Below are 25,583 nucleotides of genomic sequence, written 5' to 3' on the forward strand. Positions count from 1 at the left end.
TGCTTGATGAGGTGATTGATTGATTGGTTGATTGACTGGGTGATTAGTAAGGTTATTTAATGGATATAGAAAAACTAACTCAGGAAAATTTTTTTATATATTTATAAGTAGCATAAGTAAGCCATTGTATAAATATGCGGTATAAGGTAATGATATAATGATACTGACTAGAACATTTTGAGACCACACCTTTATTGCCAAGCCCCCCTTCGTGGTGAAGGCACGTCTCGCGTTGTGCTCCGAAACAATTTTCAAGGCGTCAAACGGGCTCGAGGAATCAATTTAGCATCAGTCATCTATTAAAAATTCGAGAGAATTTTGAAAGGAACATATTAGCTAGCTACGCACTTCGAATTTACTACGTTTATTTTGGTTGTCTGTTAGAAATGATCACAGAAATGGCAGATCCGACGACACAGTCTGCCCAGATCTTGTCCTCTCTGAACGCTTCATCGACAAAAGAATCCACATATTCCGGTAGGAAATCATTCAAATAAAAAAACAAAGTTAATAGCTCAAGTTCAGCTACCCTCGTATGCAATGCATGTTCGAACAATTGATGTATGTACGATGGCGTGCGGGGTTTACGTGTGTGAATGCTAACGGTGCCTCTGACAGTTAGCAATTTCATCACAGGTTGAACAGGACACACGTTGGCTACCTAGAATAGAAGACACCAATAACTAACTAGCTAACGTTACAGTCCCTCTATTTTGGTTAGCAGTGTTGCGAAAAGCCCATACCATAAAGCAATTGTATGGACCATTTGGTAGCTAACATTAGCTAAGTTAGGCCGAAGACCAGAGAAAGCCTTTTGTATTTTTGATTAGCGCGGTAGCCCACAATAGGTCGTTTGTTCACCCAGTTGATATTTGACCAATGTTATGTAGCTAAGGTATTGTCACAGAGTTTCTAAACTGTACTGTCTTTGGTATTGTACTTCCAATATGTTGCAAGCCAGCTAACTAACGTTACCTAATACAATACTGAAGCTAACGCTGCAATCGTATCGAAATCAACATAGCAGTAATTAAGACTACTGTACTGTCTGTATACATGATTCATACTCCTACAGATACTGTACATGAGAGCTCATGGTCAATGCTATCCGGTAACCTTGGGACGTTCATACCCTAAGTCCTAACCTTAACCCTTACCTTACCCATTTAAAATGTCAACTTCAATGGGGTGGGGACATCCCAAGGATTCCAGATAACACAGACCGAGAGCACATGGCCCTATTCGGATGCTTTTAAAATGGTTCTAATCACCCTGACAAGGATTGGAACGATGAAGGCATTGTTACCATCCTTTTGCTTTCATTAATCAACCCAACCTTGTCAGCTCAGTGGTTTCGTCAAGGAAACGTAGGTGGTGAGCCAAAAAAATAGATTTTTGTTGTGTGTGTATATACACAGTAAAACATTCTTATGACTAACATGTTGTTGGCACCTTTAATTCTTGCACATTTTCTCATAAGTATATTTCAACACTGTATACTCTAGGCAAATTTGCTGAACTGCTAAACTTGGAACTAATCAGAACTCCTGTACATGCTCCTCTTGATGGTGGCCAATGTCCTGCTTCTATCTAAATGTAAACACGACCTCAAGTAAAACCCGAGCTGCTGTCTGTGTGTGATGAAGACTGAAATAAGATAAATATCTGTTTTCGAGAGCACCTGAAATATGCAGCATGCAATGCGAATTGTCTTGATATTATGAAAAGGTAACTCCGTTGACCACTTAGCCAATTTTATTGAAAGCTAGCCAATGTTACAGGGGAGAGGCTATATGGACATGCCTGGTGCCCAAATGGATGGCGTATGTCGTGCAGCTGAGCGTCGTGTGGAGACCAGTGGATTCGGTTCAGTCAGTCGTGCTGATCAGCCTTTCACAGCTAGAAATGATGGCTACTAGCAGCAGCATGGCACTATTTTAAACTTGTAAAAGTTAGTGATGTTTATTTTGATGGGCGAGGTAGTAATAACTTGTAGTATTGGTCACCATCTCCAATTTGTTCAATCCCACTTGATTTTATTTTGAGTAGGATAGCAGCCTTCACGAGAAATGACTTGTAATATTGGTAGTAACCATCCGGATGTCACCGTGATACAGTCCACTGCTCAATGGGGAGAGTTTGCGCTGCAAGCCAGCAACACAATATTGGGCACAGTGTCCTTTGCTCCCGCAGTAAGAAGAGGGAACGTTAGCTAGATGGTGTAGCCAATATCAGGCCAGGGTGACAGCTAAAGCACATTTTTTGTAGTGATTTTTACCTAAAATGTACAACTACGGCATTAACGTCTAGCGTTACATTTTTTTGTAAAATAACAATTACTCCTATAATAACTGAATGATTCTGTACATTCCAAACTTCGGCAGACTAGTTTCAAATTCACGCTGAAGTTTGTAGCCACAAGCTTAACTAACTAGCTGGGAAGGGCTCGTCAGGACGACTGACTGAACTGAACCGAATTCGTTTTTCTCCACTCCGCTCTTGCTGCGCGACAAACGTCATCAATTTGGGCACAAAGCGTGTCCATAGTCTCTCCCATGTTAGTTTGACTAGCCTAGCCAACTATAGTAAATGTCAATTTGGCTGCTAAGGAAGCTAAAAACAGCTGCGCAAAATGTACACCTTGTGCTCTAGAATAAGATGGCCATAGTTTGATTTCCACTAACTATGACTGCGAGTGAGGCACGCTTTCCATAATGTATGTTTCATGCATATACATTTGAACAAACATCACATTTAGTGTTTCACCATTTATTGAGTACGGAGACAAATGGCAAATGTGTTGCGCAGTATTTGAAGGATAGTGTAAATATAGGTAGGTTACACTAAATATAGTGTAACCTACCAATCAATGTAAATAGAGAGAGAAGTGCTGTGTAGTGCCAATGTAGAGAAAGAAGTGCCTTAGTGGAATCCATTAAAATCGTTTGGTCCAGAGACGACAACTCTTCCATCTATGGCAAAAGCCTGGGCTCCTGACGGGGACAATAGAATTCTCATCACATTGAGACCCCATATGCATTTGCTTGTTGTCTTGTCTTTGTGGGTTTTGTTTTACAGTCTACACAGTCTAGTTAGTGCATTTTAGAGTTGAAGAACACCAACTACAGATATACACATGCTTGTTAGAGCATCTCGAAGACAACTGCATGTTACAATTGTAAAACATAATCCGTTTTTAACCTCTTCAAACCGATTCTATATTGAATTTAGGCTAATATTGACGGCAGGGCTAATTCAAACTGCAGTAGGATGGTTCTCCTCACAGGTGAGTGAATCAGCTGAGCCCATGCTTGGTGACTAGCACTTGGTTGATGTCTGGGAGCAGGACACCTGAGAGGAGAGCTGAATAGATCTTGGGAGACAAGTGAGAGACAATAATTAATCAAAGAAATCATCATAGCAAAGGATGGTAGTTTATGAGCTAGAAATGAACGTCCTGACAGTCTAAAAAAAACTACAACAACCAGGCTACTAGAATCAGGATAGAGGCAGGGTGCTCTGCATCTTACTGCAACTAGGCCTATTGACAGGGATAATGTGGCATTTCTTATTTGTCAGTATGAATGAAATTAGTGAGTCCTGCCTTGACTGTATTAGCTTTACAATACTTGTCCTATAGATTTTGTAGTCTTAAATTATTACTTGGAATAATGATAGCTAAAGGTCCCTGTCCTGGATTGACATTGGAGTAGTGAAAAAGCTATTTGCTTTTGCTAGCTAGCAACAGGTCTACATGTTGAAGCTAGCTAGCTACATTTATAAGGTTGCTGTGTTCTAAGTAAAGTTGGGAGGTATTTTACAGATTGCATTGATGGTATCACGCTTCTATAACTAAATAGATCACAAATATAAAATACTTTACCTAATAGTAGTTTGTCGTACGGAGATCTCTCTCGAGCTGTGTTATGTACCTTAGGTACGGTGAATGTGATTGGCAGACGTGATCAGCAAAGATGGTACCTGGATAGTACACAAGTTTTGATTGGTTTACTGTTTAGTACTTGGCAGTGTTTGCCTGTCCAGCTAGCGAACATAAAAGTAAGTATTTCGATTTTTTTGGCAAGAATTGACATTGTCAACGAAACTGAAATCTGTTGAATAAATACATATTGGGTAAGTGTACCTATTAAGCCCACTTCCATCTTTAAATTCAAATAAAACAATTAAAAGTTTCTGCTGTTTAATACGTTTCTATTCTAAGCCGAACAGATGTTTTATTATTAAGTTGACAGTTGTGTAAATTCCCACTAGTAGCCAATTTCAACGCTGCAAAAAAAACGGTGTTGAGGCGACCCTCAAACACATTTTCCAGATGTTCTTTGTTCCTTCTCAGATAAGTGATCATACTTTATGTAAAATTAAGAGATTCATGTACTGATCTATGCACATGGCATATTTCATTGCCATTAATTAATTTTTCTTGCCAATTGAAAAGATGGGGTTTTCATGCTAGGAGTCATTCCCGCATGTCACAGTCACAGTAACAACAACTTTAACTACAACAATATAGATTTCAGGCATTCAGAACATACATTTTAAAATGCATTTTGTCTTATTTTACAGTTAAATGAACCTGGCGTTGTTATACCTAGATTACATTTTTGTAAACTTGACATTTTTCTCCAGTGGGCTTAAAGGATACAGTAGCACAAAAAGCACTTCCACCTATACAGAATGGAAATACATATTGTTCAATATTAACTTTGCATAATATTGTAGTCTTTAGTGTATATTTATGCCCCCAAACCATTGGTTGCCTAATATTTTATGAGTAGACTTGGCTGTTCTGTCGTTTTCACCTTAAATCATGGTTCCAATTTAAGCCCAGTATGCTCTTGTTAAGCCCGGTTTGCTTTGAAACATGGGGGTAGTGTGATATCCCTAATATTCAATGATCATGAGCATAAATTGTTTTGTTTTTTTTCTTCAAAGGGCTCCTTTAGTGTTACGAACCCCGTGGCTTTAAAAGTCTAGGGTGGATGGAAAAGAGACCCGTAACATAACTCATGCAAATTAGAATAGTGACACAGAAACAGTGAGAACAAAAATACACCGACAACCATAAGCTACCGTCAAACACAAAATGTTTATTATGAACACACGGTAAAGGTTTGGGAAAAAGGGCTGAGCAGGACCCAAGGAATGAAACAATAATGTCAAAACCCCCTAAACTGATCTTGCCTGCCTCAAGAACCGTTAAGCTACTGCTAACCATACAAAAATACAGTGGGTGGTGCGCTCAGGTCTAACTAGTGTTTTTAGACAATGTTCTTTCTTCGGGTAATGTATGCCCAAGGGCACCTTGCTAAATCCCCCTTTTCCCAGGAACACAACATAGTTACCATATAGAGTAACCAGCAAATTAGTGAGTACACAAAAAACAGGACACCACAGTATCCATACTCACAAACGAAAAGTCTCTGTCAGCAAACACAACTGACTGGCTTTTAAAACAATAGGATGTGTGATGTTAGTGAAAAACCAGAAACAGGTGGTGCAATGCAGAGGAATGTATACTGATTGGTCCACCTCAGCAATCAGCAGACGAATGGATGTTGGACAGGTGGGACACCCCAACGACCACCAATCAGGAACACAAAGGACACCTGTGATTAGGGCAGAAGGAGAGGAAAAACACATACAGGATACCTGTATCCGTAACAGCTAGGTTACGTGCATGTTCATCCACCTGCAACATATTTACAGCCTCCAAACAGTGGTGAATGGAAGGAGACATCTGTTACACAACACCAAAAAGTGTAATGACCTTTAGCGATTGTCATTAGGCCAGAATCTACGCATCCACTGCTGTCTCTGTGTCGGCCACTCATCTCTGCCTTGGCAAAATGTCAGTGTTCTCGTGGAACCACATCGCATTTTGGAGCGTAGGTTATACCACCCGTTTTTCAAATCCATTTGCAAATCTTTCATGCCTCTGACATGCGGTAATAATAAATAGTGGTGTAATCAACATTTTGTTTGAATTATTGTGAGAGGCTCGGGTTTTACTGGTACCGCGTACCCCCACTATTTATTTTACATTCACCCCTGGAGTAAAGTCATACCGTATAAAACACAGTTTTGGTCCAATTTTATAAATGCCGATAGAATTTGTTTGTTCGGCATGGTATCTTTTTGTGTGTGTAAAATGTAATTATACGAGATCTGGTCGGTGAAAATGCTTTTATGCACAAATATTAATATAATAACCATCATATCGAAGTAAACTTGGAGTCATGCGACGATATGGTGTGTGGTCTTACATTTTTAGTCATTTAGCAGACGCTCTTATCCAGAGCTACTTACAGTTAGTGAGTGCATAAATTTTTCATACTGACCCCCCCCCGTGGGAATCGAACCCACAACCCTGGCGTTGCAAGCGCCATGCTCTACCAACTGAGCTACAGGAGGGCCCACTACAACTCGGGGAAACATGCAGTTTATTAGGCTACAGATGAAATAAGTTATGAACTTCACAGGGTGGTGAAAGTTCACAGTGATGAACTTGATGCTTCTTTCCAATAATATTGAGGGTCTTATTCTGGTGACATGATGATCGATGCTTAACTGCCGTTTGACAAATAAAAATATTCTCGCTCTTATCCTTAATAATCTCATCATGTAGACTAGCCTACCCGCACTGTATCTGCGAGCTGTTGGCTAAAGTACATGTGCCAAGACCAGAGTAGGCACATTTGCTATTTAATGCAACCATTTTTTGTGACGACTAACGGTAGAGTTGAACATTTGATGGAAACACATTGAACTTTTGAATTTTATTCGGTACATGGAAATTTAAGCGAAAAAGTACATTGTGTACATTGCACTGCGTCATCACGCACTGGTTTTTATCCACAACAAGTCCATTTGGTGGAAACGCCAATGGTGGGAAAATGTGCATATTTTCTTAATGCATATTTTCGAATATAAGCATGAAAATCTGTCGCCAATTGGATGGAAACCTAGCTATTGATGTAGCCTAGTGCTTCCTGAACTGGAATGAAGTTAACAGGTGAGGGGCCATTTGAGTCAAAGCAGGTGTTTTTGGCACCATTCCTAATTAACAACTTGACACTAGACTACAAAAACTCTGGCTGCAGCCCATTGGGACAGGGTGAACAACTCCTGAATTAGGGCAGCTATCAATGAAATGAAGGTCCCCACTGAATTTGACTAGATATGAGACTGATTACCAATTTTTCAGGATAATGATAACCAGTTGTCTCCCATCCCGCATCTGGAGGCTTAAGCAACTATTTTTCAGTGATTTGTGGACTACTGAAATTGAGAATTAGACCAACCTGATATGACCAAATAATGGGCCACTGTCAATTGTTCCAGTCTCTCAAGGAGAAAAGGAGTTGCACATGACTTCCATGATTTTTAACCCTGAGAAAATGTATTTTAGATGATTTGGCTGCGTCTGAGGCCTGTGTGTTGTAACATGGATAATCCTCACAGCCATGACTCGTTTAACTAGAATGAACTGCATGTTGACCAACTGGGATTGCATGTTGGCAAAGTTGCATCGTCATGGTCATACCTGAGGTCATATGGGGGAAATTGGAAACTTTATGCTCGCAGGTTTCTCTCATCAAAACTTCCCTTCAGTATTAGGATTTATAAATGATATCTGTGATCATCCGACGGTCAGGTTTGGCTTGAGAATGAATTCTGTTTCCCTCTCTTCCCTGCTCCTTCCTGTTTGTCCCTTGTCCCTCGTCCAGTGATGGAGCTGGTGTACTGGCGGGACCCAAAGAAGTCTGCGGTGGCCTTTGGCATGTCCCTGCTGGTCCTTCTGTCCCTGGCCACCTTCAGTGTCATCAGTGTGTTGTCCTACCTGCTGCTGGCCCTGCTTTGTGTCACAATCACCTTCCGCGTCTACAAGTCTGTCATTCAGGCAGTGCAGAAGTCTGAAGAGGGCCACCCCTTCAAGTACGACCGCTCAGCTTGGGATATGATGGAACATGGGAGAACAAGGATTATATCATTAGAACTATGTCTGCTCGTATTGAACTTGACCCCATGGTGTCATTGTCTGATTTGATTGTTAGGTGATGACTGTGATGCTTTGTCTCCCTCAGGTGTGTGATGGAGCAGGACCTGACCGTTCAGCCGGAGACTTTCCGTAAATATGTGGATGTGTGTCTGACCTACGTGAACCGAGCCATTAAACAGGCCAGACACCTGCTGCTGGTGGAGGACCTGGTAGACTCACTCAAGGTAGTGTTCATCGGGCTATAGGCTACTGCAATCTTGGAGAATTCCAATGCTGTGGTCTTTAATTGGCTCTAAATGATTAATTCTAAAAGTGCTTGTGTAGAATATTCTTTCATGCATGTATAGCAAGGGGAGTAGTTTTGTGAGTCTCACTCTAGCTCCATCTGCTGGGCTGAATGAGAATGCTCTTAGGACAAAATGAGGGTTTATGTTGACTGGATGGAAAATTGGCTGAAAAGGTGCTTAGAATTGTAAAAAAAAAAATATATATATATACAGGTAAAAGTCAGTAAATTAGAATATTTTGAAAAACTTGATTTATTTCAGTAATTGCATTCAAAAGGTGTAACTTGTACATTATATTTATTCATTGCACACAGACTGATGCATTCAAATGTTTATTTCATTTAATTTTGATGATTTGAAGTGGCAACAAATGAAAATCCAAAATTCCGTGTGTCACAAAATTAGAATATTGTGTAAGGGTTACATTTTGAAGACACCTGGTGCCACAAACTAATCAGCTGATTAACTCAAAACACCTGCAAAGGGCTTTAAATGGTCTCTCAGTCCAGTTCTGAAGCCTACACAAACATGGGGAAGACTTCAGATTTGACAGCTGTCCAAAAGGCGACCATCGACACATTGCACAAGGAGGGAAAGACACAAAAGGTTATTGCAGAAGAGGCTGGCTGTTCTCAGAGCTCTGTGTCCAAACACATTAATAGAGAGGCAAAGGGAAGGAAAAACTGTGGTCAGAAAAAAGTGTACAAGCGATAGGGATCACCGCGCCTAGTCAAGATTGTGAAAAAAAAACCCATTCAAAATGTGGGGGAGATTCACAAGGAGTGGACAGCTGCTGGAGTCAGGGCTTCAAGATCCACCACCAAGAGACGCTTGAAAGACATGGGTTTCAACTGCCGCATACCTCGTGTCAAGCCACTGTTGACCAAGAAACAGCGAAAGCGCCTCACCTGGGCTAAGGAAAAAAGAGCTGGACTGCTGCTGAGTGGTCTAAAGTCATGTTTTCTGACGAAAGCAAATTTTGCATTTCCTTTGGAAATCGAGGTCCCAGAGTCTGGAGGAAGACAGGAGAGGCACAGGATCCACGTTGCCTGAAGTCTAGTGTAAAGTTTCCACCATCAGTGATGGTTTGGGGTGCCATGTCATCTGCTGGTGTCGGTCCACTCTGTTTCCTGAGATCCAGGGTCAACGCAGCCGTCTACCAGCAAGTTTTAGAGCACTTCATGCTTCCTGCTGCTGACCTGCTCTATGGAGATGGAGATTTCAGGTTCCAACAGGACTTGGCGCCTGCACACAGCGCAAAATCTACCCGTGCCTGGTTTACGGACCATGGTATTTCTGTTCTAAATTGGCCAGCCAACTCCCCTGACCTTAGCCCCATAGAAAATCTGTGGGGTATTGTGAAAAGGAAGATGCAGAATGCCAGACCCAACAACGCAGAAGAGTTGAAGGCCACTATCAGAGCAACCTGGGCTCTCATAACACCTGAGCAGTGCCAGAAACTCATCGACTCCATGCCACGCCGCATTAATGCAGTAATTGAGGCAAAAGGAGCTCCAACCAAGTATTGAGTATTGTACATGCTCATATTTTTCATTTTCATACTTTTCAGTTGGCCAACATTTCTAAAAAATCCCTTTTTTGTATTAGCCTTAAGTAATATTCTAATTTTGTGACACACGGAATTTTGGATTTTCATTTGTTGCCACTTCAAATCATCAAAATTAAATGAAATAAACATTTGAATGCATCAGTCTGTGTGCAATGAATAAATATAATGTACAAGTTACACCTTTTGAATGCAATTACTGAAATAAATCAAGTTTTTCAAAATATTCTAATTTACTGACTTTTACCTGTATATGACCAGTGAAAAGTTTGGACACCTACTCATTCAAGGGTTTTTCCTGATTTTTAACTATTTTCTACATTGTAGAATAATAGTGAAGACATCAAAACTATGGAATAACACAGATGAAATCATGTAGTAACCAAAAAAGTGTTAAACAAATCAAAATATAAATTTGAGATTATTCAAAGTAGCCACCCTTTGCCTTGATGACAGCTTTGCACACTCTTGGCATTCTCGCAACCAGCTTCACCTGGAATGCTTTTCCAACAGTCTTGAAGGAGTTCCCACATATGCTGAGCACTTGTTGGCTGCTTTTCCTTCACTCTGCGGTCCAACTCATCCCAAACCATCTCAATTGGGTTGAGGTCGGGTGATTGTGGAGGCCAGGTCATCTGATGCAGCACTCCATCACTCTCCTTGGTCAAATAGCCTTTACACAGCCTGGAGGTGTGTTGGGTCATTGTCCTGTTGAAAAACAAATGATAGTCCCACTATGCGCAAACCAGATGGGATGGCATATCACTGCAGAATGCTGTGGTAGCCATGCTGGTTAGGTGTGCCTTGAATTCTAAATAAATCACTGACAGTGTCACCAGCAAAGCACCATCACACCACCTCCTCCATGCTTCATGGTGGGAACCACATATGCAGAGATCATCCATTCACCTACTCTGCGTCTCACAAAGACACGGCGGTTGGAACCAAAAATCTCTGACGCATTTATTTGGGCTGCAATTTCTGAGGCGGTTAACTCTAATGAATTTATCCTCTGCAGCAGAGGTAACTCTGGGTCTTCCTTTCCTGTGGCGGTCCTCATGAGAGCCAGTTTCATCATATCGCTTGATGTTTTTTTCAACTGCACTTGAAGAAACTTTAAAAGTTCTTGACATTTTCCGGATTGACTGACCTTCATGTCTTAAAGTAATGATGGACTGTCGTATCTCTTTGCTTATTTGAGCTGTTCTTGCCATAATATGGACTTGGTCTTTTACCAAATAGGGCTATCTTCTGTATACCCCCCTACCTTGTCACAACACAACTGATTGGCTCAAACACATTAAGAAACGCATTAAGAAATTCCACAAATTAACTTTTAACAAGGCACACCTGTTAATTGAAATACATTCCAGGTGACTACCTCAAGAAGCTGGTTGAGAGAATGCCAAGAGTGTGCAAAGCTGTCATCAAGGCAGAAGGTGGCTACTTTGAAGAATCTCAAATATAAAATATATTTTGATTCGTTTAACACTTTTTTTGGTTACTACATGATTCCAGGTGTGTTATTTCATAGTTTTGATGTCTTCACTATTATTCTACAATGTAGAAAATAGTAAAAATAAAGAACTCTGGAATGAGTAGGTGTGTCCAAACTTTTGACTGGTACTGTACATGTTTTAAATATTTGGCACACCTTAAGAGCTGTTGGTCTATATAAACTGTGGTCAGTTGTTGTTGTCTTTGGAGATGTTTTTTCACAACACTGAAGTCCGCTCTATTATATATTGTAACGCCTGGCTAAGAAAGACTGAAAAGCTGTCATGTGGTGGCAGAGAAAGACATGCCTGGCAGATATTCAAATGAGGGATTACACAGCTGGAGGCGGCTAGTGCATGTAAGTTCCTATAGAGGCCAAACATTGTGGGACACTCATTATATCAAACACAGTCAATGTTTGAATAAGTAGATAACAATTTGGGTGATAATTAAATGGTCAATGAAAATGCAGTCCTTGTTCTTGTTATACCATTTATGGTTTTCTGAAATGTGCTGGTCCCTCTGTTGCAGCTGGCTGGTTTCATGTGGCTGATGACCTATGTGGGAGCTGTCTTCAATGGAATCACCATCCTGATACTGGGTAAGACTCACCAAACACTGTCCAATCTTCCATTTTGTCTAATGCTCACAAATAACAGTTCTGCACCCAGTCATGTAGACACTTTTATATTCGTATTATAATAATGCGATCCTCTAGGAACCTAGATTTTTCTCATTACACGTCATGCTTTTAATAACTATTGGGGCTGTGTAGTTTGTTTGTTTTGTCCTATGTCAGTGATGGGCAACTGGCACAAATGTTTTTTTACTCAGTTGGTGTCTCAACTTACTGTTGCAAGTTAGAATAGTAGAATACACAAGATGCAAATGTGGTTGTGCATCAGCGGGTTTTCTCTTATGTCAGTTACTGATAGTCACTCAATTATCCCGTTGTCAGCTAAACAATTTTAGATTGGTAAATTATTCTAGCGGCCAGCTATCTAAACTTGTTATCATGGTCAAATTACCGGCCGGGGGCCGCCATTTGATTTTGCTTGTCAGTCTCACTCGGATATCATATTAAAAACTACTAACATTTGTCTCCACCATATGGCAAAATGTGTAGAATTGCAGGAAATTAGTTATAAAATTGCTAAATCTTCTGTCCGCCCCATTGCAAAATGTGTAGAATTGCAGCAAACTTGCTTTAAAAAGGAAACGTTTTCTCTACGCCCCATGGCAAAATGTGTAGAATTGCACGACGTTGACTCTAAAACATTTCTCTCCGCTGTCAAGGGGGGGCTCCTAAAATGTTTTGCTCGCAATGTGGTGGTGGGGGGTATGCACACAACTGTGGCCCCTCACAATGAGTTCAGATTTTTTTGGGCCCCCCATCAAAGTTGCCCATCCCTGGTCTATGTTCTTGTATTGTACAGATCTGCACTTATGCCTACAGAATTGCTCCTTGTGGGGAAAAATGAAGTATTTTGAATTGAAACAATCAGACTTACATTTAGTCTAAAGAGGGGTGGGGAGGGGACATGGTCTGAATGATCTATAGTAGACATAGTTTAAATTGCCTTGAGAGATCCTGTACAATAGTACTGTAACAAATTGCTTTTTAAACGGGTCCATAGTATTCAATGAATACTGTAGCTTTGTTTAAATAGCATGGGACACCTCTAACATGCTATCTGGAAACCTCCATAGAAACAAACTTACTTAACCGGAGTCCACTCTGTTTCTCATTGACAGCTGATGTCATCTTCTTCAGCATGCCTCTGGTTTATGACAAAAATAAGGTAAGAGTGAATGAAAGCATTTGTTTTTACTTGGCATACAATTACTAATGTTTGTTATGAACCTGTGTGCTTGTTGGTTAACAATTTTGTTCTCTTTCAGACACAGATTGATAAATACATGGAACTGATTCGCACCAGAGTTGAAGTCACACTTGCAAAGTAAGGGCACCTCTTTTTTTTCTAACCATCAATATGTAGATGAGGTGAAATCACAGAAATCACATGTTCTGGTTTTTGGCAATAGAAGTAGACATTTCAGTGTCATGGCATGCAGGAACACACAGCATCATTAGCTTCGTCATGACCAGTCTTGGTTGAACCATCCTAAAGGATTTGTCTTCCCAAATGCAATGTGACCTCTAATTTAGCAGTATATAGATGTGAGAAGTACAGTATGATTATTTCCCCTTTTCAGGCTTCAAGATAAACTTCCTGGGGCAGTGAAACGCACCAAAGCAGAGTGATTGTCCATGACCCCTATTCAACAACTACTCTCTCCCTTATACTGGAAGCAGTCCTACCCTTTCAAATGCATTGCCAGTGTCAAACCTGTGGCCAAGTCATCGCTCAATATTCAATGTACCATAACTAATTTGCATAGGGTGCAATGCTTGTATTTGTTGTTGGAGCCAGCCACATTCTGAATAACTCAATCTGCAGTTGCTACATCCATTGTTGGATTTAGAAATTAATGATATGTACCCATTAATTCTTGAAGAATATAACGTATAAATGCCTCATGTGCTTAGTTCAACTGTCGGACCCCATCAGAACCCAAAATATAAACTTGTTTTACTCCAATGTTTGTAAACCAAGTAAATAGAAACAAACACTATATAGCCTCAAAACATGGTTAAAACTATAATTTTGATATCATGGATGGTCAGTCCTTGCATCCATAACTCTGTCTATGAATTTGACAGTGGTTACATTTCTCCAACCCTTTCCCTCATCTTTTTAACGAAACAGGGAAAACACTTTGTTTCAACTGCTGATTTGGGGCTTTAACAGATGATTCCTGATTGAACCGGGGGTTTAAATCAGGATAACTTTTAATTATTTCAAGGATACATAATGTTGTGTAGCATTTTTGAAACGCAAATGTTTGTACACTAATCATGCTGGTTTGTGTTTTGAGGGAAAAGTCATTTGTTGATGTAGTTTGTAAATTGTCACAAAATACAGATTGTTTTGTCTTCTTTTTTTTAATGAAAGAATTCAAAGCTGAGATCTGCATTAGGTGGAACTGCGCCCCAGAGTTATTGTTTTTGAAACTGGGCAGAGGAGACAAACTGGTGGTCCTCTGTAGCTCAGCTGGTAGAGCACGGCGCTTGTAACGCCAAGGTAGTGGGTTCGATCCCCGGGACCACCCATACACAAAAATGTATGCACGCATGACTGTAAGTCGCTTTGGATAAAAGCGTCTGCTAAATGGCATATTATTATTATTATTATAGGAGCATTCTGCATCGTGGTAAAAAAAAAAAAAAACATAGTACATACTCTGCTGTTCTATCATGCGTGCAATGATGTCTGATGTGGAATAAACGATGTTCATTGTTTGAAGTAATGTCTTTGTTTGGAGGGGGCGCACTCAACCTTTTCAGCATAATCTCAGTTCATCCTAAAGACAGTTGTTTGCTATCTGCACTTAGTATTCTGCTTGTGAGTATTTTGTAAGCAAGTCATCAAACCTGAAATAAAAATTTAAGTAAACCATCGCAACAAGCTGTCACGACTCATTTATCCTGTTTTGTCAGTTTGTGTATGAGCTGGGAAAACCAACAGAATTGGAGTAAACGATCACACACGTTCCAATATGGATGCAATAGGAGGATTAGATAAGAATGTTGATTGTATAAGTAGGCTACGTATTCGCCTCCGATTCTTGAATTAAAAATCCCAAATCATTTTTCCATGACACTCTGGCACCTCAACCCTGAGAAAATGGGTGTAAGGATTATGTCGATGGCACTACATAGCCTTCCACTAATTAACACGGAGGATATAGTGCCATATGGCTTACACCTACTGTATCAAGATCTTTCAGTTGAGTACATTAAAGTAGTAATGTTAGGCGCTAGGGGAAAGTAACTAGTATGGAATGTACTGTTCCTCCACGCCAACGAATAGACTTTTGGGTTCATGACCACCTACTGTCAAGTTAATGTGCTCATGTCACAGAGAATGTAATGTGTGTCTGGCACTGAGTGTAATATTGTAAACCATGACATCTAGTTTGCGGCACAAGGGAAGGAAACGTATAACCAGGAAGTGACTCATTAGCCAAGTCAAATTTCTGTTGATGTTGTAATGAATGAGTTCTGCTGGGACGTGCTGTTAATCTCCCATCCCGTGTAATGTTCATACCTAACTATCCGTCATTTGTGGGGGGAACAGGGGGGAAAATGACATGAGCTATTTTAGTTATGTAGTTAGGCTACAGTTCTCTATTCTGAACAGTAGATGGAAGCAATGAGGTGAAATAAGCAACAATTTTGAGTCGAGTGAATGACTGACTGAAATTGCTTGAGCCACAAATAGATGAGATGTGGTTGGTACTTCCAATCTAGAAGTCATCCCATAAGAGTTAATAGTTTGATTTAATATAATATGCCATTTAGCAGAGACTTTTATCCAAAGAGACTTTCAGTGATGCGCGCATACATATAATGATGAAAGGTCCCCCCCTGGTGGCGGAGGGAAAATGTTGCTGTTTTAAAATTAATTTCATGCAATTCTGCATATTTTGCCATGGTTTATGCCAGGTTCTTTACATAAGAAAAATCAGTGGGGCCCCTGGGCATGTGACTGATTGGGTAATCTGGCCCTGGATGATGAGAGGGTCAATCAGTGATGAAGATGACAATGGTGGAGATTATATCACTATCATATAATTGGCCAATAGATTTTATGAGAGAGGGAGGGATCCGGACGTCGCTATAGGCCACAGAGTAAAATGTCTACTTATGTTGTCAATGATTCCTCAACCCAGTGAGCTTTTAACGGTCACATGACCCCTGTTGTGAATATTTGATTGGCCAGTTAATGCAACAAAAAAAAAATGTTCTTAATAATTTGGTGGGTGCTTATATTTGTCCTATTGCACGCATGATAATACACGTGTGAATTGGAGATGTATTTTTTGCATATCCCAACTCTCCCGGAGAAACACTTGGAGAGTGAGATCATGGCCAGGGTCTGCCATTATCAACGGCGACCCTGGAGCAATTAGGGTTGAGTACCTTGCTCAAGGGCGTCCCTTGTTAATGTGCACTCCGGTGCCACTTTATAGCCGTCTATGTACACAAGCAGTGAGTCCATAGCATGGGTCGGCGCCCTTGGATATCTCAAAGGAAGATACAGTATATGATGCCTGTGTGTGTACATTCTAAAACCTTTCCATTAACTCTAGACTGTGCCTGAATCTGAGGAATCCTTAGGCTTAATGTTACACCAATGTTTCTGACTTGTTGCTAAAGCAATAGGCTAATTTGACACTTAACATGCTAAATAATGCCTTTGAGTGGCATAGATGGATTATTATGTCAATGAGTTTCTCTCTGAGCCCTTGCATGTCATTACAAGCCCTTGCTGTGAAATTCCATTTTAAAGGCTTTGCTTTTGTGGGGCTTTTTTGCTTTGCTTTTGTGTAACCCGATTACATGGCATTCATTAGTTTTGAAGGAGAGTCTAGATTAGAACTCCAATATGGGGATAATAATATTATTCAACAACACCGTTATTATTCACTTCTATGTCACTGTGTTTGTAAAGGCCTATAGGCTATTTGGCACACATGCAAATTCACAGAACCTCAAGCAGACACGTTCCCTCAAGGAATACAACTGACCTCGATCTTTTGTCTAACAAACATTAACACCTTAGTTAAGGATTGTGAGGTTCCCGTAGTGTTGTAAAGCGTGTGCAGGTGCAGCAGGTGAAACTTCAGAGAGGTATAACATTAACTACTGCGCTCAGCAGCGGATTTGGAGCCGGTGGCCACCACATCACAACCACTTGGCCCTTTGGAGTTGTCCTAGGACAATAACGGTACTCAATAACTTTTTTGTATTACTTTGCAAGCCTTGTTCTTAGACTTTGCTACAGCAGTTTAAAGGCTACTGACACAAGCCTACTGTTCCTCTCCGAATCGCCGATATGGGTTTTGCGGACCTCTTGAATGACGTTGGCGGGTTCGGACGTTTCCAATGGATCCATGTTACCATGTTGTCTATTCCTGGTCTACTGATGGCAAGCCAGAATCTGTTGAATAATTTCACAGCTGGTATGCCTGGACATCACTGTACCATACCCAATAGGACTTCTATTGCCAGCAATCAAAACATTTCTCTATCAGAAGTGGATGACAGACAGCTCCTTCACGTCTTTATCCCGATGGATGCCAGTGGGACCAAATTGTCCAAGTGTACGAGGTATGTCGAGGCGCAGTGGCATCTTCTTGAAAGCAATGTAAGCATCATTGGACATCAGGCTAACTTCACAGAGCCTGAGACAGAGCTATGTCTGGATGGCTGGACCTATGACAAAACAGAATTTCTGTCCACAGTTGTATCAGAGGTAAGTGGAGGTGTCCATGCGCATTATTAAAGTACTGTGCCATAAATTAATATGTGTCATAATATAAAATTATAAAAGTGCGTGTGCATCCCTTGCAAAATACTTCATGATGCATGGTTTATGAATAAAGTTGTATATTATGATTATCATTCAATAGGTTTAATAATCATACATTTTTACAGTACCTGCGCCATAAATTATAGCTGTACTATAAAAGTACATGTGCATTCCCTGCAAAATACTTCATGATGCATGATCTATGAATAAACTTGTATATTATTATTATTATTATTATCATTTAATAGGCCTAATAATTCACTAACAGTGGCCTTTATGACATTGCTGAAAGTCAAGGCAAAGAATGGGATATTAAAATCCTGCCTATAAGACAAGGCTTGTGATCTTGTTTTCCAGTGGGACTTGGTCTGTACCCTTCGTCCTATGAAACAGATGAGCCAGACTATTTATATGGGTGGGGTCCTGGCAGGGGCCATCATATTTGGAGGGCTGTCAGACAGGTGAGCAGCGTCCTGTCACAGACATGGAATAATACCTTATAGCATCATTGTGTTCAACATTTTCATCACGGCAAAGGAATTCAACAATTCAGTCATCATATTGTCCTATAAAACATTACGTTATCGTTGTAGAGGTTGTACAGAGGAACTGCATTTACCCGATGAAGGATTGTTGTCAATGTGATACAAATGGATGCAGGTGTACATTATGAATAGGTAACCTACAGCTAAATCAGTAGTGTAAATAGAAGTCTGACATTACTAATTAAGATGTCGTCTACTGTATCCATTGTCAGGATATCATCGACTCTTTAACAGAAAAAAAAAAAAAAAACGTTGCCTTGAACCCTGATCTTGTTTGTGCTTGGACAGAGTAGAGCCCAGTTGGTTGAAAGTACAGGATTAACATTCTCCACCTATCAGACTTTTATTTTATTTGTTTTTACACAATTAGAACTTTTAGTAATTTCACAGAAATGTGTGTGTGTGTGCGCGTACATGAATGTGTGTCCATGTAATTTACTTCACAGTAGGGAACATTCCCTCCTTCCCTCCTCAATTATTTGGTAGGGCTTGTATTTGGTGCTTAGTTGCCACCAACAACAACAATGCATTGTGTTCTTGTGATTTTTGAGCAAGTGTTGCTGTGGTTTCCCGTATTTGTTTTCCCCTCTAGATTTGGGCGAAAGGCCCTGCTGATCTGGTCCTATTTTCAGCTAGCCACGCTGGGCACCTGTACAGCCTTCTCACCCTCCTTCATGACCTACTGTATCTTCCGCTTCATGACAGGCATGGCAGTATCTGGGGTGATCCTCAACACAGTCTCTCTCAGTGAGTCTCCCTACAACCCCACCTATAGCCCATACATCTAGAGACTTACATTTGAGTCATTTAGCAGACGCTCTTATCCAGAGCAACTTACAGGAGCAATTAGGGTTAAGTGCCTTGCTCAAGGGCACATCGGCAGATTTTTCACCATTCAAACCAGCGACCTTTCGGTTACTGGCCTAACGCTCTTAACGACTTGGCTACCTGCTGCTTAAATCCTCTACTCGTTTTTTGTGTGATATGTGAAAGTTGGCACACTGTCAGGTCATTAGGTTTGCAGCATAAGGAAATTGTTACTGTCTTTTAAGTCTTTCAAGGGGGAAATTGATTTCCTGTTGCCAGAGGTGGGTCCGGGAATGAAAACCTGGGGGAATCCGGATCTGGGAGGGAAATCATTTTGACAAAAGTTGACTTTATTTACATGGAATCAGGAGATTCCATTTACATTGGAGAGTTCCCATTTCCACCCCCTGCCTGTCGCAAGGCAACAGAGTGATAACAGACTTCTGTCCACAGAGGTGGAGTGGATTCCCACCAAGTCCCGCACTCTGGTGGGCACCCTCTCCTCCTTCTTCTTCACCTTTGGTCAGATGGTCCTGGCAGGCATCGCCCACAGCCTCAGGGACTGGCGCAAGCTGCAGGTGGCTGTCTGTGCCCCATTCTTCCTCTTCTTCCTCTACAGTTGGTGAGTTTACTATGTTACTGTACCACCGTACTGGTACTTATCATGAATGAACCATTTTACTGTACCACCGTACTGGTACTTATCATTAATTAACCATGTTACTGTACCACCGTACTGGTACTTATCATTAATTAACCATGTTACTGTACCACCGTACTGGTACTTATCATTAATTAACCATGTTACTGTACCACCGTACTGGTACTTATCATTAATTAACCATGTTACTGTACCACCGTACTGGTACTTATCATTAATTAACCATGTTACTGTACCACCGTACTGGTACTTATCATTAATTAACCATGTTACTGTACCACCGTACTGGTACTAATCAGCAGTATCCATATCATGAATGAACAATCCAGGATGTCTCACCTTTTGATTGATGGGTGAATGGCAGTCTTTGAGGAGTTTCCAGAGACAACGTCTCTTGTGTTTTCCTAACTGGTCCTAAGGTGGTACTCTGAGTCTGCCCGCTGGCTAGTGCTAAATCGCAGGTCTGACGAGGCCCTGAAACACATCCACCGTGTGGCCAGGATCAACCGCAAACCTGAGATGGTAGAGAAGATCACCCTGGAGGTGAGAGAGCTGGCTGGGGTACAATGAAGGACACGGGCATATTGAGGGGTTCCTGGAAGGGTGAGGTGATATTGGAGCTCAGAGAAGTATTATGACCTGTGTGTGTGTGTGTGTCTGTCTGTCTGTGTGTGTGTGTGTGTGTGCGTATGCGTGTGTGCATGCGGCTATGTGTGTGGCTGTGTGTGTTTGCGTGTGTGTGTTTGTGCATGTGCATGTGTGTGATTACAGGTTCTGGAATGTCACATGCACAAAGAGGTCCAATCGAGTAAGACCACCCACACAGCATACGACTTGATACGCACCACAGTGATGAGAAGAATATCTCTTTGTCTTATGGTTGTTTGGTAAGGTTCATTTTGTCATTCCAGTTACCTTTGTACCTATTCTTATCTGCTAAACCTTCAAGTGATCCGATTGACCTCTCACCCCACAGGTTCTCTACCAGCTTCGCCTACTACGGCCTAGCAATGGACCTGCAGAAGTTTGGGGTGAACATCTACCTGATCCAGATCATCTTTGGGATGGTGGACTTCCCCGCCAAGCTGGTAGCTCTGGGGAGTCTTACCTTCCTGGGTCGGAGGATCACTCAGGGAACATGTCTCCTCATGTCTGCCCTGATGATATTCGCCAACACCTTCGTCCCCACAGGTTAGATGGTCACACAACTTTATGTTGGCTACTGTGCTCATGTCTAATTAAATGCCATTGGTCGTGTCTTTGATAATCTAATTCAGATCACCAAATGTAGCTATAAGAACAGTTATTGACAAGGATTAACAATGACAACCCCTTTGATCCCAACACAGACATGCAGTCTATTAGAACTACTCTGGCTTGTCTGGGGAAGGCCTTCACCTCCTCATCCTTCACATGTATTTACCTGTTTACTGGAGAGCTTTACCCCACTGTCATCAGGTACCACCCTCATTAGACAACACTACCCCACTGTCATCAGGTACCACCCTCATTAGACAACACTACCCCACTGTCATCAGGTACCTCCCTCGTTAGACAACACTACCTCACTGTCATCAGGTACCACCCTCATTAGACAACACTACCTCACTGTCATCAGGTACCACCCTCATTAGACAACACTACCCCACTGTCATCAGGTACCACCCTCATTAGACAACACTACCCCACTGTCATCAGGTACCACCCTCATTAGACAACACTACCCCACTGTCATCAGGTACCACCCTCATTAGACAACACTACCCCACTGTCATCAGGTACCACCCTCATTAGAAAACACTACCCCACTGTCATCAGGTACCACCCTCATTAGACAACACTACCCCACTGTCATCAGGTACCACCCTCATTAGACAACACTACCCCACTGTCATCAGGTACCACCCTCATTAGACAACACTACCCCACTGTCATCAGGTACCACCCTCATTAGACAACACTACCTCACTGTCATCAGGTACCACCCTCATTAGACAACACTACCTCACTGTCATCAGGTACCACCCTCATTAGACAACACTACCCCACTGTCATCAGGTACCACCCTCATTAGACAACACTACCCCACTGTCATCAGGTACCACCCTCATTAGACAACACTACCCCACTGTCATCAGGTACCACCCTCATTAGACAACACTAACCCACTGTCATCAGGTACCTCCCTCGTTAGACAACACTACCTCACTGTCATCAGGTACCACCCTCATTAGACAACACTACCCCACTGTCATCAGGTACCACCCTCATTAGACAACACTACCCCACTGTCATCAGGTACCACCCTCATTAGACAACACTAACCCACTGTCATCAGGTACCTCCCTCGTTAGACAACACTACCTCACTGTCATCAGGTACCTCCCTCGTTAGACAACACTACCCCACTGTCATCAGGTACCACCCTCATTAGACAACACTAACCCACTGTCATCAGGTACCTCCCTCATTAGACAACACTACCTCACTGTCATCAGATACCACCCTCATTAGACAACACTACCCCACTGTCATCAGGTACCTCCCTCGTTAGACAACACTACCCCACTGTCATCAGGTACCTCCCTCGTTAGACAACACTACCTCACTGTCATCAGGTACCACCCTCATTAAACAACACTACCCCACTGTCATCAGGTACCTCCCTCGTTAGACAACACTACCCCACTGTCATCAGGTACCTCCCTCGTTAGACAACACTACCTCACTGTCATCAGGTACCACCCTCATTAGACAACACTACCTCTCTGTCATCAGGTATTACCCTCGTTAGACAACACTACCCCACTGTCATCAGGTACCTCCCTCATTAGACAACACTACCCCACTGTCATCAGGTACCTCCCTCATTAGACAACAGAACCTCACTGTCATCAGGTACCACCCTCATTAGACAACACTACCCCACTGTCATCAGGTACCACCCTCATTAGACAACACTAACCCACTGTCATCAGGTACCACCCTCATTAGACAACACTAACCCACTGTCATCAGGTACCACCCTCATTAGACAACACTAACCCACTGTCATCAGGTACCACCCTCATTAGACAACCCTTAGTATGAGGTACAATGTTATTGCTGGGGTTTATTAACACAGTAGTATCATACATCTACAGTGCCTTCAGAAAGTATTCACACCCCTTGACTTTTTCCACATTTTGTTGTGTTACAGCCTGAATTTAAAATTGATTAAATTGAAATGTTGTGTCACTGGCCTACACACAATACCCCATAATGTCAAAGTTGAATTATGAATGAAAAGCTGAAATGTCTTGTGTCGATAAGTATTCAACCCCTTTGTTATGGCAAGCCTAAATACGTTCTGGAGTAAAAATGTGCTTAACAAGGCACATAATAAGTTGCATGAACTCAATCTGTGTGCAATAATAGTGTTTAACATGATTTTTGAATGACTACCTCATCTCTGTACCCTGCACATACAATTATCTGTAAGGTCCCTCAGTCGAGCAGTGAATTTCAAACACAGATTCAACAACAAAGACCAGGGAGGTTTTCCAATGCCTTGCAAAGAAGGGCACCTATTATTAGATGGGTAAAAATAAGAAAAGCAGACATTGAATATCCCTTTGAGAATGGTGAAGTTATTAAATACACTTTGGATGGTGTATCAATACACCCAGTCACTACAAAGATACAGGCATCCTTCCTAACTCAGTTGCCGGAGAGGAAGGAAACCGCTCAGGGATTTCACCATGAGGCCAATGGTGACTTTAAAACAGTTACAGAGTTTAATGGCTGTGATAGGAGAAAACTGAAGATGGATCAACAACATTGTAGTTACTCCACAATGCTAACCTAATTGACAGAGTGAAAAGAAGGAAGCCTGAACATAATAAAAAATATTCCAAAACATGCATTCTGTTTGCAACAAGGCACTAAAGTACAGGCAAAATCCCAGAGGAAAACCTGGTTCAGTCTGCTTTCCACTAGACACTAGGAGATTAATTCACCTTTCAGCAGGACAATAACCTAAAACACAAGGCCAAATCTACACTGGAGTTGCTTACCAAGAAGACAGTGAATGTTCCTGAGTGGCTGAGTAACAATTTTGACATAAATAGCCTTGAATATCTATGGCAAGACCTGAAAATGGTTGTCCAGCAATGATCAACAACAAATTTGACAGCGCTTGAAGAATTTCAAAAAGAACAAATGGGCAAATATTGCACAATCCAGGTGTGCAAAGCTCTTAGAGACGTACCCAGAAAGACTCATAGCTGTAGTCGCTGCCAAAGGTGATTCTAACATGTATTGACTCAGGGGTGTGAATACTTAGGTAAATGAGATATTTCTGTTTTTAATTTGCAATTTCTAAAAACATGTTTTCACTTTGTCATTATTGGGTATTGTGTGTAGATGGGGGAGAACATAATATATTTAATCCATTTTAAATTCAGGCAGTAACACAACAAAATGTGGTATAAGTCAAGAGGTATGAATACTTTCTGAAGGCACTATATCTGGAACAGTGTATGAATAAAAACACAAAGTATGAAACTATTAAAGTATGAATACATTTCCCATTTTAATCTCCTCTCCTTCCTCCTCCTCCTCTCCCCCCTCCTCTCCCTACTTCTCTTCCTCCTCCTCCTCCTCCTCCTCCTCCCCCTCTCTACTTCTCCTCCTCCTCCTCCTCCTCCTCCCTCTGCAGACAGACAGGAATGGGCTTTACCTCCACCATGGCCAGGGTGGGCTCCATGGCAGCGCCCGCTGTGCTGATCCTGGAAGAGGTGCTGCCCGCTCTCCCCAGTATGATCTATGGAGGTGCTGCTGTGGTGGCTGGCATCATCGCCTTTTTCCTCCCTGAAACCCTCAACATCCCTCTTCCTGACACCATCGAGGATGTGGAGGAGAAATGGTAAGGTTGTGAGGCTGTGACCCTGTATATAATTGACCTCTGTCTCAGACATGTTTTGGAATATGATGGAAATGTGTGTTTTCCAGGGCTAGTAAGAAGCCGGATGCAGAGAAACTAGCTGAAAAGGAGACAGTGGCCCTTCGGGAGATGAAGGAGGGAGCAGTTGAGGGGGATGGGGAAATCACGGGACTCAAAGCTCTGTGAGAAACAAACTGATGAGAATAATGTAGAAGAGGAGGTATGACTTTACTTTGTCGGCAAACGCTAGCAAACTGTTATATGTTGGGTAGCAATTTAAAGACAGATGCATGCAACTGTTTAGAGAACTAGATTATTCAACTGAAACCAAAATGGGAACAGATTAGAACAGAATAGTTGATTGTATGCAGGAGATACTGGTGTTTCTTTGCTACGCCATCTTTGTTCTGTTTGTCTTTGTCTGATTGATGTATGGTTTCTTTGGCACAAGGTTGAAATTATCAACAGTGATCCTGTTGACAACTGCTGCCAATCTCATAACATTTTACACTTGGAAAAACCTTAACTTGTATATTCACTGTATGTGATTATTTGTTTTTGTTGTTACCTACATTTTTTATTCAAAATGTAGATAGATAATAAATTAGGCACTTTAGGACATTTTATGACTTCAATATGCAGTTTATGGTGCTTGTTTTGATGACATTTGCTGCATTGTGGAACTATTTTCGATTGGTCATTATAGAACGAGATTTAGATCTTGAAAATGTGTTGTCAGCCTAGGGGCATTATTGTAGCTTAATCAAAAATAAACAGTAGGCCTATGTGGTTTTGTTTTGTGCAGTTCTTAAAATGTAGGAGCCAGTTTCCCCAA

At 41.4% G+C, this 25,583-nt stretch overlaps 2 protein-coding genes across 2 annotated transcripts; both read left to right on the forward strand.

The window, feature by feature from the left end:
• The first annotated feature begins 195 nt into the window (after positions 1-195).
• Positions 196-14,898, forward strand: LOC121542134 (reticulon-3). The gene is made up of 7 exons (XM_041851625.2): positions 196-477; positions 7,749-7,956; positions 8,106-8,244; positions 11,903-11,972; positions 13,127-13,173; positions 13,274-13,332; positions 13,589-14,898. Exons 1-7 carry the CDS (start codon positions 387-389, stop codon positions 13,635-13,637), a joined length of 663 nt encoding a protein of 220 aa, XP_041707559.1. The 5' UTR covers positions 196-386; the 3' UTR covers positions 13,638-14,898.
• A 2,068-nt stretch (positions 14,899-16,966) lies between these two features.
• oatx (organic anion transporter X) lies at positions 16,967-25,535 on the forward strand. Its single transcript, XM_041851626.2, has 10 exons — positions 16,967-17,754; positions 18,169-18,272; positions 18,949-19,103; positions 19,617-19,785; positions 20,244-20,367; positions 20,596-20,711; positions 20,801-21,015; positions 21,174-21,282; positions 24,524-24,730; positions 24,817-25,535. The coding sequence occupies exons 1-10, from the start codon at positions 17,335-17,337 to the stop codon at positions 24,932-24,934; spliced, it is 1,737 nt and encodes a 578-aa protein (XP_041707560.1). The 5' UTR covers positions 16,967-17,334; the 3' UTR covers positions 24,935-25,535.
• Positions 25,536-25,583: the final 48 nt, after the last annotated feature.

This window comes from Coregonus clupeaformis, chromosome 27, assembly GCF_020615455.1.
Source record: "Coregonus clupeaformis isolate EN_2021a chromosome 27, ASM2061545v1, whole genome shotgun sequence".
In the NCBI taxonomy this organism is placed as follows: Eukaryota; Metazoa; Chordata; class Actinopteri; order Salmoniformes; family Salmonidae; genus Coregonus; species Coregonus clupeaformis.

What these genes read in the sequence shown, in the direction of transcription:
- LOC121542134 (XM_041851625.2), top strand. Translation starts at nt 387, where the DNA reads ATGATCACAGAAATGGCAGATCCGACGACACAGTCTGCCCAGATCTTG. An exon ending in AAAAGAATCCACATATTCCG is followed by an intron (nt 478 to 7,748) that starts GTAGGAAATCAT and finishes TCCCTCGTCCAG; the next exon opens with TGATGGAGCTGGTGTACTGG. An exon ending in ACCTGGTAGACTCACTCAAG is followed by an intron (nt 8,245 to 11,902) that starts GTAGTGTTCATC and finishes CCTCTGTTGCAG; the next exon opens with CTGGCTGGTTTCATGTGGCT.
- oatx (XM_041851626.2), top strand. Translation starts at nt 17,335, where the DNA reads ATGGGTTTTGCGGACCTCTTGAATGACGTTGGCGGGTTCGGACGTTTC. An exon ending in TTTGGAGGGCTGTCAGACAG is followed by an intron (nt 18,273 to 18,948) that starts GTGAGCAGCGTC and finishes TTTCCCCTCTAG; the next exon opens with ATTTGGGCGAAAGGCCCTGC. An exon ending in CAACACCTTCGTCCCCACAG is followed by an intron (nt 21,016 to 21,173) that starts GTTAGATGGTCA and finishes ATCCCAACACAG; the next exon opens with ACATGCAGTCTATTAGAACT.